This window comes from Lithobates pipiens, unplaced genomic scaffold, assembly GCF_037356315.1.
Source record: "Lithobates pipiens isolate NorthernLeopardFrog02 unplaced genomic scaffold, aLitPip1_a1.2 Scaffold_22, whole genome shotgun sequence".
Classification (NCBI taxonomy): Eukaryota; Metazoa; Chordata; class Amphibia; order Anura; family Ranidae; genus Lithobates; species Lithobates pipiens.
Window position 1 is genome coordinate 88,065,471 of NW_027507784.1, and position 15,175 is coordinate 88,080,645.

The 15,175-nt window shown below is 43.3% G+C and overlaps 1 protein-coding gene across 2 annotated transcripts in view; it reads right to left on the reverse strand.

The window, feature by feature from the left end:
* The window catches only part of DES (desmin), a 46,840-nt gene extending 32,296 nt beyond the window's left edge, over positions 1 to 14,544 (reverse strand). Inside the window, exon 1 of one of the 2 annotated variants that reach the window (XM_077447847.1) lies at positions 13,914 to 14,544. In XM_077447847.1, coding sequence (XP_077303973.1) covers positions 13,914 to 14,449 — 536 coding nt within the window. In that variant the 5' untranslated portion in view covers positions 14,450 to 14,544. The remainder of the gene's footprint in view (positions 1 to 13,913) is intronic. The other variant, XM_077447846.1, reaches the window with a different exon arrangement.
* Positions 14,545 to 15,175: the final 631 nt, after the last annotated feature.

Consider the following 15,175-nt stretch of genomic DNA (forward strand, 5'->3'; position numbering starts at 1 on the left):
GCCCTTCACGGTTTCTTGCACCGGCGCCCTGAAGGTTCTAGTTATGCCTCTGCTATGACACAATGAATTTATAAAGGGTTACAAAACCTGTTGCTGCCACTGCTTCAAAGTTTTAGCAGGAGTTGTCCATTCATTTGTATGTCATTGGCTATGTGTTCATCTAAGCCCCTGTACACACAGTCGGAGATTTCCACAACCAAAACCCGTCGGATTTTGCCCGTCGGATCTTGTCCGAAACTGTTGCATACACACGGTCGGACAAAGTTGGCGAAAAAATCAGTTCTTTCAGAACATGATGACGTAATTTCGTTACGATGGGACTACATTCAGGCTAGTAGCCAATAGCTTTGATGTAGGAATTTGATCTGAGCATGCGTGGCACTTGGTCCGATCAAAATTCTCTACACATGATCGGAGTATGTCCAATCGAACCAGTTGGTCGGAAAATATTTCCAACATGTTGGAAAATTGGGTCCGACGGATATTCCGACGGAATCAGTCCGATGCATACCACACACAGTCGGATTATCCGACGACACGGTCCGATAGGACACATTCCGACGGATTCTCCGACCGTGTGTACGAGGGCTAAGACTATCCTGTCCACAGGGTGACAATGCTGCTAAGCAAAATGAATAGCAGTGTTACCCTATTTAATTTCAGCAGCAAATTTCGATTTAATTTTAGTCTTAGGACTAAAGTGGCATTTTAGTTTTAGTCCCATTTTAGTCTTCTGCAATTGTTTTTGTTTCGTATTTAGTCGACTAAATCTCCAGTACATTTTAGTTGACTAAAACTCACTTTAGTTGTCTAAAATCTAATAGGTGTAATTAAATTGTAATGCATTAGTTAACATTTCACTACAATTTTCAAACCCATTTATACTGCGGGAGTGAAAAATCTAATATGTTATTTATTATGGTATTGAGGTATGAACATGCACTACAGACCAATGTTCATTTTAAAGTCAAATTGTAATTTAGTTTTAATCTTAGTCTTTTGACTAAAATGCCATTTTAGTTTTAGTCGTATTTTTGTCACCTCAGTTGTTTTAGTTTTAGTCGTATTCTAGTCGACTAAAATGTTTTTAGTCGTTTTAGTAGACGAAATTAACACTGGCTGACAGACTGCATCATATACGTTGTTTTTTTATTTTTAATGCCATGTACACACAACCGGACTTTTCGACAGCAAAGGTCCGACGGAACAAATCCGCCGGACAATTACATTGCGTGTGGGCTTCATCGGACCATTGCTTTAAAACATGCTTCAAATCTTTCCCACTGACTCGAGTCCAGTAGAAAAATCAGTTTGTCTGTATGCTAGTCCGACGGATGAAAACCGACGCTAGGGCAGCTATTGGCTACTGGCTATGAACTTCCTTATTCTAGTTCGGTCGTACATCATCACGTTCAAATCCATCGGACTTTGGACTTTGGTGTGATTGTGTGTGGCCAAGTTCGTTCATTCGGAAAGTCTGTTGGAACTCCGCTGAAAAGTCAGTTGGGAAGACCGTCGGACCTAGTCTGCCGGAAAGTCCGGCCGTGTGTATGTGGCATTACAGGTACTTATATAGCACCGTTATTGTACGCAGTGCTTTACATATACAGGATATTCTACATTCACATTAGTCCCTGCCCTCAAAGAGTTTACAAACTAAGGTCCCTAAGGCTGGCCACACATTATACAATTTTCTTGTACAATTTACCTTTAGATTTACCAAAACCATATAATATGAGATCACAACTAAACACTTCCAATTTGTATGCAATCAGGCAGGACCTTGTACTATATAGTTGAAGGTAAATCTAAAGGAAATTGAATAAGAAGATTTTATAATGTATGGGCAGGTTAACTCACATTCATAAATATACTAGGGCTAAATCACCTTCCAGCATAGTCTTTGGCGTGTGGGTGAATCCCAAGCAAGCATGGGGGGGAACATGGAGACTTCAGGCATGTAGTGCTGTGGTTGGGATTTGAACATACAAGCTCAGTACTGCTAGGCAGAATCTAAGCACTTAGCCACTGTCCCATAGGCATGGTTTAAAGAGGTTGTAAAGTCTCAAGGATTTTCACCTTAATGCATTCTATGCATTAAGGTGAAAAACCTTCTGTGCTGCAGCTGCCCCCCAGAGCCCCCTTTTTTTTTTTTTTTACCTGAGCCCGATTGCATATCTCTGAACTTTTTGAGAAGGGAATGATTGACACCTATCAGCAAAAGTATGCAGTCAGAGGGAACACCCCCCTTCCACGCCCCCTTAAAGGAGAATTGTACAAAAAAAGCACAAATGCTTTTTTTTTTTAACCACTTCGATTCCTTTATATTGGCACTTGAAATTTCCAAATGCAGCAATTTAGAAATCAGATGAAAGGTTTAGCGCTGGAAAACAATTTTTGATAGATAAAAAGTGCATTTTATATACAACTATATAGATCAGATCAAAATGAGGGACAAATCAAGAGGAAAGAGGGACAGAGGGACATCGCTCCAAATTAGGGACAGTCCCTCAAAATCAGGGACAGTTGGAAGCTATGCGATTGTTCCAGCACTGAGCACGAGCCCAGCCGCTGTCTCCATCCTCATTGGATAGATTGATAGCAGAGGAAGCTATTCCAATCCAGTGACACAGTGGGGGGTTTTGCGAGTCCTGGTGTCTGTGCCAATGAAAGCAGGAGCGGGACTCGTGAGCGCGCCCGCAAGGTTGTCCCCGGGAAATGCGGGTCTCCGCTGTGGGCACCCGATGAAGAGGAGGAGCCAAGAGTGCAGATGGGGCATCCCAGAAGAGGATCTGGGCTTCTCTGTGCGACGTAAGGGAAGCTATTGGCTACTGGCTATTGAACTTCCTTTTTTAGTCCTGTCTTACGTCATCACGTTCAAAATGAACAGACTTAGTCCGTTTGTTTGTGGGCAAGTCCGTTTGTTCGGAAAGTTGGAACTCCAACGAAGGTCCGTCGGGAAGACCGTAGGACTTAGTCTGCCGGAAAGTCCGGTCGTGTGTACGCGGCATAAGAGAACAATGCGCCTGGCACTGAATACTGTAACTACTAATCAGAATTAATCAGTTTAGCAAAAGTCAGAATGAAGAATCATGGCGGATTGATCTCTGCGTTCTGTCGCTTTCCATGTCTGCTGGTCCTTGCTCTTGGTGTAGGACAGTCACCATGTATATTTGTCCTTCTGATATCTCAGATGAAATACAGCACATGATGGCTTATTGGTATAAATAGTTGCCAGCTGTTGTTCTGACACCAGATCACATTTGTTACTTGCTAATTGTAATGTCTCTGCTATGCTGCATTTGCTGCAAAGAGCCGGGGGGGGGGGGGGGGTGGGGGGTGGGCATTTATAGTGTCCAATGACCACTTCATGCACCAGTGATATGGAGAGGGAGACGTAAAGTTCAGGCAGACTACAGTATATTAACTAACATCCACCATATCACCCTGCTGCCCGGCCTTCGTATATCACCTCTGAGACAATGTACAGTCATTTGCTTTGTTTTGTTTTTGTTTATTGGGGAGTATAACTTGGTTGGGGAAAGGGGTATATGGGATGCCCATAGGTCAAAATGCTTTGCCATCATATTTATTTATAGATTTTATAGATTAGAACTTCGGCTCAGCCTGAAGGAATGACTGCTCTGATCAGTTGCTGGGCCAGAGGCCCTACTAGGCCCGGAGTCTTAGTAGTTTACTAGCATGTGCTGAACGGTGGACTACTGTTCCCAGCTAGCCCAGCTTGCAAATCCTGTGCCCTTGGGCTACATCAATTTGACACTATTCCCCACAGTCTCTCCTCTGATCCAGGACTCCTCATCAATGACTGTGTAATGATGAGGACTTCACCAATGACCGTGTAAAGGTGAAGTTCCCTCACAGACTTCCTGGCATGTCTCCACATCCAGCCCTCCACTGTGGTACACTCACCGACCTCTCTGCCCTGAGTCCATGATGGAGAACTTAACCGGACCGTAAGTTCCTTCAGCTTCATCTGCCCCTCTGCTCCAGGAATTCCTCATCAATGACCGTGATGAAGACTTTACCAATGACCGTGTAAAGGTGAAGTTCCCTCACAGTTCCCATGGGCCTCCTCCTGCAATTGCCCCCCCCCCCCCCTCCCCAGATGGGGGTACCTTCCTGCTGCTGTCTAGTATTCCATTCTCCTCTTCTCCTGGCCAACAACTCCCCCCCCCCCCCCGTGGCCTGTTACCTCAGCTTATATGGGAGGCCCGCCCCCTGCCAATTCCAGTTGGGAATTGGTCAGGGCTCCCCACATGAGCTGCCTGCCACTCCAGTACTAGACCCTGCCCCTCTTCCAGAACATTCTCCCTGGAAGCAGGGAGGGCACCTCAGAACCAAAGTACAGGTGGTCACACCCACTGCTACACTAACCACTCCCTGCCCCCAGATCAAAACAGACAGGCCTAGCCTGAAACATAGGCCTGCCTAAATGTGCCTGTACTGACAGTTTCCCTAGCAAAAATCCTATGCTAGCACTAACCTATGGTAGAGGGTGCTATAAGTATCATTCTGACAAGTGGTTGTGTGGTAGCCAAGAGTTTGCTGTATAAAGCCTTACAGAGGGTTGGGGGCCCTACAAAGCCTTTGGTGCATTTACACTTTAAGCTTATCCCATTGGCTATATGGCTTTCATCTGTGCACAGTTGCTACTCACATTTCCACAGATTAGAGACTCACATATACATCTCATCGCATGATGGTCACGTTACAAAGCATAGGTCCTAAATGTCACCTCTGCATGTCTAACGTGACGGTCAGGCGATGAAATGTTTATGTGAGTTTCAAATCTGTGGAACTGTGCACAGATGAAAGCAATGCTGGCCCTAAAATTTAAATACACCAAAAGATTTTGTAGGGCAACAATCCAACCTTTTGACATCCTTGATCCATAAATGTCAATGTGCCATCATTGTATGGGTCTCCAAAAGATCCTACGGAGATTGTATAGCATAGATGTCCTCACATAGAACTCATTCCATGTTCTCTTTGAACTCCTATGTCCCAATGAGACAGCTACACTATATTGTCAAAAGTATTGGGAAGCCTGCCTTTGTACGCACATGAACTTTAATTGCATCCCAGTCTTAGTCCGTAGAGTTCAATATTGGGTTGGCCCACCCTTTGCAGCTATAACAGCTTCAACTCTTCTAGGAAGGCCGTCCACAAGGTTTAGGAGTGTGTCTAGGGCAGGGGTAGGCAATCTTTGAGAGATGGAGGTCTACCTGGACAACATTAAAGAGATCAAAGACCACCGGGGTGCAGCGCCTCTTTTTTTAAAGAAATTAACTAGCAACCCCCAATAAAAAGTAAAGACAGCAATAAAAAAAAAAAAAACAATATAGCTAATGTCACTGTAAAAATCTAAACTTAGCCTACCTTAAAAGTTAGTTATAGTGAAAAACTTGTAATTCACTTTCACTCACATTTTTATTCATGCCTGGGGAGTAATTGGTCACCCCCACAAGTCTGATGCCAGAGTTAATCATGAAAGCAGAACATCTGGTACAGCAGGCTGATTTTCTTGACTAATTTCAGGTCTGGCTATCTGCTCTGATTTCTGGCCAGTGCAAGTAATTTGTAGGGCAGTGTACAGAGGTCAGTAGTATGTAGGGCAGTGTACAGAGGTCAGTAATTTGTAGGGCAGTGTACAGAGGTCAGTAGTATGTAGGGCAGTGTACAGAGGTCAGTAGTATGTAGGGCAGTGTACAGAGGTCAGTAATTTGTAGGGCAGTGTACAGAGGTCAGTAGGATGTAGGGCAGTGTCCAGAGGTCAGTAGTGGGTAGGGCAGTTTACTGAGGTCAGTAGTATGTAGGGCAGTTTACAGAGGTCAGTAGGATGTAGGGCAGTGTCCAGAGGTCAGTAGTAGGTAGGGCAGTTTACAGAGGTCAGTAGGATGTAGGGCAGTGTCCAGAGGTCAGTAGTAGGTAGGGCAGTTTACAGAGGTCAGCAGTAGGTAGGACAGTGTACAGATATCAGTAGTATGTAGAGCAGTGTACAGGGATCAGTAGTATGTAGAGCAGTGTACAGGAGGAAGTAGTATGTAGGGCAGTGTACAGGGGGCAGTAGTATGTAGGGCAGTGTACAGGGGTCAGTAATATGTAGGGCAGTGTACAGAGGTCAGTAGGATGTAGGGCAGCGTACAGAGGTCAGTAGTATGTATGGTAGGGGTCAGGAGGGTATGGTACAGGGAGGTCAGGAGGGCAAAGTATAGGGGGTCAGGAGAGTATGGTACTGGAGATATGAAGGGCACAGTACAGGGGAATCAGGAGGGTTGAGGTCTCAAGAGGGCAAGGCACTGGGGTGTCAGGAGGGTATGGTATAGACGGAATCAGGAGGGCTGGGGTGTCAGGAGGGTATAGTATTGGGGGGGGGGGGTAATGAGGGCTGGGGTGTCAGGAGGGTATGGTATGGGGGGGGGGGTGATCAGGAGGGCTGGGGGTATCAGAAGGGTATTGTATTGGGGGATGTCACGAAGGTATGGTATGGGGGGGATCAGATGGGCTGAGGGTGTCAGAAGAGTATGGTATTGGAGGGGATCAGAAGGGCTGAGATGTCAGAAGAGTATGGTATTGGGGGGTGTCAGGAGGGTATGGTATTGGCGGGGTATCAGATGGGCTGGGGGTATCAGAAGGGTATAGTATTGGGGGTATCAGGACTTCTCAGAAGGGTATGGTATTGGGGGGGATCAGGAGGGCTAAAGTGTCAGGAGAGTATGGTATTGGGGGGTGTCAGAAGGGTATGGTATTGGGGTGATCAGATGGGCTGGGGTGTCGGAAGGGTATGGTATTGGGGGTGGGGGATCAAATGGGCTGGGGGTGTCGGAAGGGTGTGGTATTGGGGGTGCCAGGAAGGTATGGTATTGGGGGGGTGTCAGGAGGGCTTTGAGTATCAGGAGGACTTGGAGAGCAGAGAAATTCTTAATGCAGAAGGGCTCAGAGAATGTGCAGCGGTGCTGATTTCTCCCGGCAATCCTCTCTTACCATCCCACATGGTATTCAATCCGTGCATCAGGGAGGAGGGCCAGTGGCGTGGGTTGTGCAATAGCACTACGGAGCACTCGGCGTGTTCGAAGAAGAGCCCAAAGCCGCCCGAGCTATTCTGGATGCTTTCCCCACCCCGCAGCCGCATGTATGCAAGGGTCGGGGACTGCCTCTGCAGCCTGGATTGTGTGAGCGTGCACATGTGCCGCTCTAGAGCAAGAAATGGGTTGCAACTGAGGGATGTCTTCGCGTCTATCTGTCGGCGGTCAACAGGTAGCCCGCGATTGACAGGTTGCCGACCTAGGGCTATGGGAATGTTTGACCATTCTTCAAGAAGCGCATTTTTTTGAGGTCATGCACTGATGTTGGATAGAACACCTTTGGGATGAATTATAGCAGAGACTGCGAGACCAGGCCTTCTTGTCCATCATTAGTGCCTGACTTCACATATGTGCTTCTGGAAGAATGGTCAAACATTCCCATAGACACACTCCTAAACCTTGTGGACAGCCTTCCCAGAAGAGTTGAAGCTGTTAAGGGTGGGCCAACTCAATACTGAACCCTACGGACTAAGACTGGGATGCCATTAATGTTCATGTGCGTGTAAAGGCAGGTGTTCCAATACTTTTGGCAAGATAGTGTATATTTATAGGGGGTTCCGTCTAATGCAAAATAGAACCAGATATTCCCATTGGAAAAATGTATTTTGATACTTCTTTGAGCAGGTATGTAAATAAGTCTTGTCAGTTATGTTTAACTTTAAGTAACCCTTAAATGTTAGGGGTAGTGCATGATAGCAACCACAGTGTCTTTCCATTGGCTGGATCAGATCTGTGATTTGCCTGATTGGAGGTCATTCCGCTAAACAATTACAAGATGCACTGTGCCGGGTGGGCCTGGGCCAGTGTGGGAGGACTGGTTGTATCCCTTATTGGTGGACCGGGCCACGGAACCCTCCAGGACAGACCCCTAAAACAGAGAACTGTCCCCAGCAAATTGGGGTGAATGCCAACCTTAATTTGGGGGTTACATAGGGTTATAACAGCACTAAAGCACTCATTGACATACATGTTCAAAAAAGGGTCACAATACAATTTCCTATTGCAAAATTGGGTTCTATTTTGCATCAGTAACCCCCCCCCCCCCCACTTCCGTAAGGACACACATACTATACAATCACCATTTCATCTTTTGAAACCCATTTAGATAGTAAATTGACAAATAAGTATTAAAGGGGTTGTAAAGCTTTGTTTTCTATTTTCTAAATAGGTTCCTTTAAGCTAGTGCATTGATGGTTCACTTACATTTTCCTTCGATTTCCCTTCTAAATGTTTTTTTTCTTTGTCTGAATTTCTCACTTCCTGTTTCTCCTCAGTAAACTTCACACCATCATCCGAGCGGTGTTTAGTCAGCCAGAACAGCTTACTGAACAGCTTACTGAGGAGGAACAGGAAGTGAGAAATTCAGACAAAGAAAACAAAGAAAAAAACATTTAGAAGGGAAATTGAAGGAAGAGGTAAGTGAACCAACAATGCACTAGCTTAAAGGAACCTATTTAGAAAATAAAAAATAAACCTTTACAACCCCTTTAACAATGGCAGAATATTTACTGGGAAATTAAAGGAATGGGTCTGAGTCTAGTTGCTATGGGCAAAGAGAAAAGTCCTAACTTTAGAAGGAATATTCTCCGATTATTCGGATTCAGTAATCACTAAGATTCCTGATTCAACCTAAAGACATAATAATAATAACCTATTTAATTATGGGGAGCTAAGTGCCTACACCCTCACCAGCCTGAATCAACCTATCTTGGACCGGACTGGCTTTATTAAAGCCTTTTAAACCCTTACAAACCACTTTGACCAACAGGTAAGCCTAGATTAAGGCTTACCTGTAGGTCCAAGAAATATCTCATAAACCTGTACGGTTTAGGAGATATTTACAAAAAGACAGCCACCGCTGTCTACGGCGCATGCGCCATAGACAGCGGTGCGCAGGCGCACTGGGCAGGCCACAGATCGTCGCGATATGGCGCTCATGTCGGCGCCCGTGCGCATACACGGGAGTGACATCATCGTGGCTCCAGCGAATCACAGTGCCGGAGCAGCAAGACCCGGAAGTCACTCCGGGATACATGGCAGCGGCGAACATGAAGACGGAGGACCGCTTTAGGGGCTTCGTTCTCAGGTAAGTTATTCATAATGAGCTCGTATGCTATGCAGAAAACTAAATTAAAACCGCAGAGGTGATCAAATACCACCAAAAGAAAGCTCTCTTTGTGGGAAAAAAAAGGACGTAGATTTTGTTTGGTCACACAACTACGCAATTATCAGTTAAAGCGACGCAGTGCTGAATCACACAAAATGGCCTGGTCATTCAGCAGCCAAATCTTCTGGGGCAGCAGTGGTTAAACCTGTTGGTACAATTATTGGCAGCATTCAAACTTTCCAGAAGACTTTCCATGTCATTGCCAGTTTGTCTGGGCATCTGCATAGTAATGTTGAGAACAACACGAAAAAAAAAAATCATATACTGAATAATATTATAATATGTAATAACCAAATGCAGGTATCGGAATACAATGTTTTATGAGATAGCGGCCCTTTCATTTCTCATTAGAGTGGAGCTGGCATTTAGACCCATCTGCTGTATAATGAATCCCATCAGCTGAAACAGGTGCACTTGGTGTGGTCTTGGAGGACTGCTAAGGCTGCTTTGACTATTTGCACTTGTACTTCATCGGAGGCCAAGATGGCAAGTGTCCAAGCTTAGACGGTGAGAATACCATAGAGATGGTTTGATGGATGGCTCTCTATCCAGCTAAAGAAGAATAAAGCTGGCCATACACCAGTAGAATTTTGTTTGAATGTTCATACAGAAATTCTGAATATTCTTACTTCTGAGTTTTTGTTCTTGCCAATCCAGTCCACTAATTTAGTCCCTTAAATTTTTCACCCAGACCTGTTACTTGGATGGAGTTCCTGGCATAATAAACATTTGTTTTTTGTCCCTAGATCATGCACATATTTTATGTACAATTTTTCACTAACAAAAAGCACATCCACAGTGAGAATTTTGTTTGAGAATTTTTTTTTCCGTCCCATACTTCTTCATATTTTCTCATCACTACAGTCGAAAGCAATTATCCATTTTACCCCACTAATCTTAAAACTCAAAGAACATTCCCAAACTGAACATTTTCAAACTAAATTCTATTAGTGTATGGTCAACTTCAAAGAATATGTAAAGCCATCACTTCATTTTCCTGATATGTGCCTGCTGTACCATGTACTTGTATGAGAAAGTCTCCTGTTCCCTTTGTATTGCTTCCTTTATGTACAAGCTTATCTAAACCCGCCCCTTTTCCATAATTATTAATAAACTATTCAATGTCCCATCACTATAAAGTCATACAGTAATTAATAATCAAATATACTGTAATATACTAATTACCAATAATCTAACTACACAATCATACACAAATATGCATACATACAACCCTACATGCATACATACACATAAACCCTCGCCTTGTAAAAAAAAAAAAACATTCAGTTTAAAATAGAAATAGGCAAAACATTTGTGCATAGATTTTATATATATATATATATATATATATATATATATATATATATATATATATATATATATATATATATATATATATGTTATCAATACCTGTGAGTATCCCTGCTGTTCCTGCCACTCCCTCTGGTTTAGTATACAAAAACTGACCACACTAAGCAGGAGAGCACATTGTGGTCAGTTCTCTAGCTATGCTGGTGTACTTTCCTCCAATGATCAGACTTGTCCTGACACGCCCCTGCTTCACAGCCATTCACTGGGAAGCTCAGTGTACTGCTGCTTCTCCTCCCCCAGCTCCTATGCAGCTGAGAACAGAGAGAATGTGATCACTTAGAAAAAAAAAGGGAAAAGGGTATCTAGAATGTTTTTTTTTTTTTTTTTTTTTTTTTTATACCTATACAAAAATATTTTGGCTTTCATTTTTATTTAAAACTGAATGGGTGGTTTTACAAGTTCTGAAAAAGTAACCTGTCCTCTATCGCTGGTGTTCCTGCCTGTCCCTCTGCTTTCTTATTACTAGGCATGTTTTCTAGCTGTGTTAGGAACACAGCCTGCTCTCCTCCAATAATCAAACTCAATGGCGGCCAGTGGAATTATTTTTGGGGGGGGGCTGCAAACAGTATAAACCCCCCTATGCATGAATATATCCATTGCATATAGGAGGGTGGCATGGAGAGAGAGGGCGGAACCCGGGCGCCCCTAATGGATGGGCCGCCACTGATCAGACTTGTGCTGATATGCCCCCCCCCCCCTGCACAGCCATTCACTGGGAAGACTAGTGTGCTGCTGTTTCTCCTCCCCCTCCTTATGGAACTGAGAACAGAGAAAACATTCTCACTTATAAAAAAAAGGGAATAAAAGGTATTGATAACACACATATATATATATATATATATATATATATATATATATATATATATATATATATATATATATGCACAAATGTTTTGCCTTTTATTTCTATTTTAAATTGAATGTTTTTTTTTTTTTACAAGGCAAGGGTTTACGTGTATGTATGCATGTAGGGTTGTATGTATACATATATGTGTATGCTTGTGTAGTTATATTGGTAATTAGTATATTACAGTATATTTGAATTATGAATTACTGTATGACTTTATAGTGATGGGACATTGAATAGTTTATTAATAATTCTGGAAAAGGGGCGGGTTTAGATAAGTTTGTACTTCTTACCATTCCTCTTCGTATATATAAAAAAAATTATATATATTTTTTTTTTGTTGTTGTGATTTTCTACTACTGAATGATTCACTTGTTTTATTTTGTATTTTTTTTTTGTTTGTTTTTTTACATGTTCGAAATAAAGTAAAACTAACTAACATATACTTCAATTGTCTTTCCAGTCTATGAAGCAATAATATCCTGGCATATTGACTTCGGCAGTTACTTTTGCACATGGTTAAATCTATCCCAATGGTTTGGCAACACCACACCATGTTAATGCAGAAATATAGAAACATATACTAAACAGCTGAATAAATTAGTTATAAAATCAGTTCTTCTGGAGATAATAGAGGGATGATCTATGAAAACTGGAGGCAACAAATCTAAATATTATGTGTAGCCATTGTTCATGTTTGTAATTGTCTAACCTGCACTGGAAAAAAAGGAAATATAAACTATTTGTGATACCGTATGCAACAACTTGTAAAACAGATCAACGGTGTGACATGTGGAACAAATCTATAAATCTTGAGGATATTGAAATGTCACATGGAGTAGTACATTACATGACATAACTCTGTGCAGAAGGTGATGGTTATCCTAACACAGTACCCTAGGAGGGGCAGAATCACCAGTTCCAGGGAATTGTCACGGACGGGAAGTCAAAGACACCGATGGGAGCATCCACTCCCACATTCCTGGAAGGATGAGCCCCTTATATGGCAAGCACAGGGATATGGATTATAGGGGAGGGGGAATTTAAGATGCAGTGTCTGCTTGGATGAGAGAGAGCAGAGGTTATTAAGACTACACCAGGGCTAAGTTTAACCCTTCATAACTTCCAACATTGGCTACGTGGTTAGTACTTATGCCTAGCAGCATTGGAGTTGTTGGTTTGCATCCCAACCACAGCACTGCCTGCCTGGAGTTTGCATGTTCTCCCTGTGCCTGCGTGGGTTTCCTCCCACACTCCAAAGATGTTTTGGTAGGGTAATTGGCTTCTGTCTAAATCGGCCTTAAGCCCCATACACACTATCAGATTTTTTGCTGAGTTTTTCCTTCAGATTTACCAAAACCATGTAGTGCAAGGGCCTGTCTGATTGTATACACATTGAAACTCCTAAGGTTTTACCTCATATTATATGGTTTTGGTAAATCTGAAGGAAAAACTCAGCAGGAAATCTGATAGTGTGTATGGGGCTTTAGTATGTGTATGTATGAATGTGAGTTAGGGGACCTTGTAAGCTCCTAGATGGCAGGAACTGGTGTGAATGTACAATATATGTGTGAAGCTCTGCATTAATTGACAGTGCTATATAAGTACCTGTAATAAATATATTAGCCTGTAAAGGAAATCTTAAAGGCCACGCACTTTTTTTCCATTTAATTTACTTTCTGTGCTGTTCCATGGTCTTTACTTTCCTCCGTATCTGACTACACTTTACCTATATACTTCCTGTGCCATGCTGTTCCATGGTCATTAAGTTTCTCCCCATCTGACTACCCTTTGCCTATATACTCCCTATACCCTTCTGTTCCATAATCCTTACTTTCTTCCTTATATGACTACCCTTTAGCTATATGCTCCCTGTACCCTGCTGTTCCTTGGTCCTTACTTTCTTCCTTATCTGACTACTCTTTAGCTATATACTACCTATACCCTGCTGTTCCTTGGTCCTTATGTTCCTCCTTATATGACTACCCTTTATCGATATACTCCCTATACCCTGCTGTTCCATGATCCTTACTTACCTCCTTAGCTGACTGTCCTTTATCTATATACTACTTGTACCCTGCTGTTCCATGGTCCTTACTTTCCTCCCTATCTGACTACCCTTTAGCTACATACTACCTATACCCTGCTGTTCCTTGGTCCTTATGTTCCTTCTTATATGACTACCCTTTATCGATATACTCCCTATACCCTGCTGTTCCATGGTCCTTACTTACCTCCTTATCTGACTGCCCCTTATCTATATACTCCTTGTACCCTGCTGTTCCTTAGGCCTTATTTTCCTCCCTATCTGACTACCCTTTTTGCCTTCTAAAGATGTAGAGTTTTACCTATAGTCCAACCCACCCTTCTGCTAGCCTTATAAAACTTGACCATCTCTCCTTCTACTGTGTTACTTACTCACCTCTGTTTCAGTTTCTGCAGGTCATCAGCCAAGTTGTCCCTTTCTACTTCCACTCGTGACCTTTGATTGGTGACAATGTCTACCTGGTGTCGCAGCTCCCTCATTTCTTCCTCATACAGCTCGCTGATCCTGGTTGGCTCCTTGCCCTTGATTCGGTTCACCTCAGCCACCAGGATGGCATTCTGTTGCTCAAGGTAGCGTACTTTTTCGATGTAGTTGGCAAACCTGTCGTTCAGCTCTTGCAGTTCCACCTTCTCATTGGTGCGAGTCTGCAGGAACTCTTGGTTCATGGCATCGGCGAGGCTGAAGTCGAGCACATCTGTGGCATAGCTCCGTACCGGGGTAATCCGTGATGCTCTGAAGCTGGATAGACTAGGGACGGCCGCTGAACGGGAAACCTGGTAGACCCTAGAGCTGACCGAGCTGGCTGAACCTCCTTTGGTCCCAAAGGAGGCCCTGCTGTATGATGGTGATGCCCCACCGAAGGTGCGGCGGTAGGAAGACACCCGCTGGTTAGATGAATAGGACTGACTCATGGTTGCTCTTTTAGCTTTGGATGTGGAGAGCCTGGAGGTTTGGCTCTGGAGGGATGAAGATCCTGGAAGTGGTGTGAATTGACAAGAGCGAGAGCCCTGATACTTGTCTATTTGTATGTCCTGGCCAGTGATGTCAGATACCTCCCCTCTGTGACAAGCCCAACTTCTGTCATGAAACTCTCTCCTGCCCCCTCCATCCCATGCATCCCACTCATACGCCAGTAAGGATCATGTGCAATTGTCTCTCGAACAGCTGCGAAGTGTCTCTGGGACAAGGAACAGTCTTGAGCTGAGGATCAAGGAATCAAAGTTTGTCAGAGTCCAAAAAATTACTTTCGCTTTTATTTAACCTTCTATGAAGTCACATAAGCGACTTTTATCTCATGGGAACCATAAATATTCTTCCCAAGCTTGCATATTAACGAAGGACCCGAAGAAAGAGGAGGTAGCACAATATGGGCTGTGAGATGTAGCATGAAGCTCGAAATATCAGCTTGCATACTTCGCCAAATGTCCTGTAACGGGAAGGAACCTATTTAACCACTTGCTGCCCAAGCAAATTCTGACACTTCTCACATACTGTACATGTAAAAAAATGCATTATATATTTTCCCAAAGCAAAAAAAAATAAAATTTCTGCTGTTGCCATTTTGTATGTCACACAGTATTTTGCGCAACGTTTTTTCAAATGCAGATTTTTGGGAAAAAAATACACTCTGATGAACT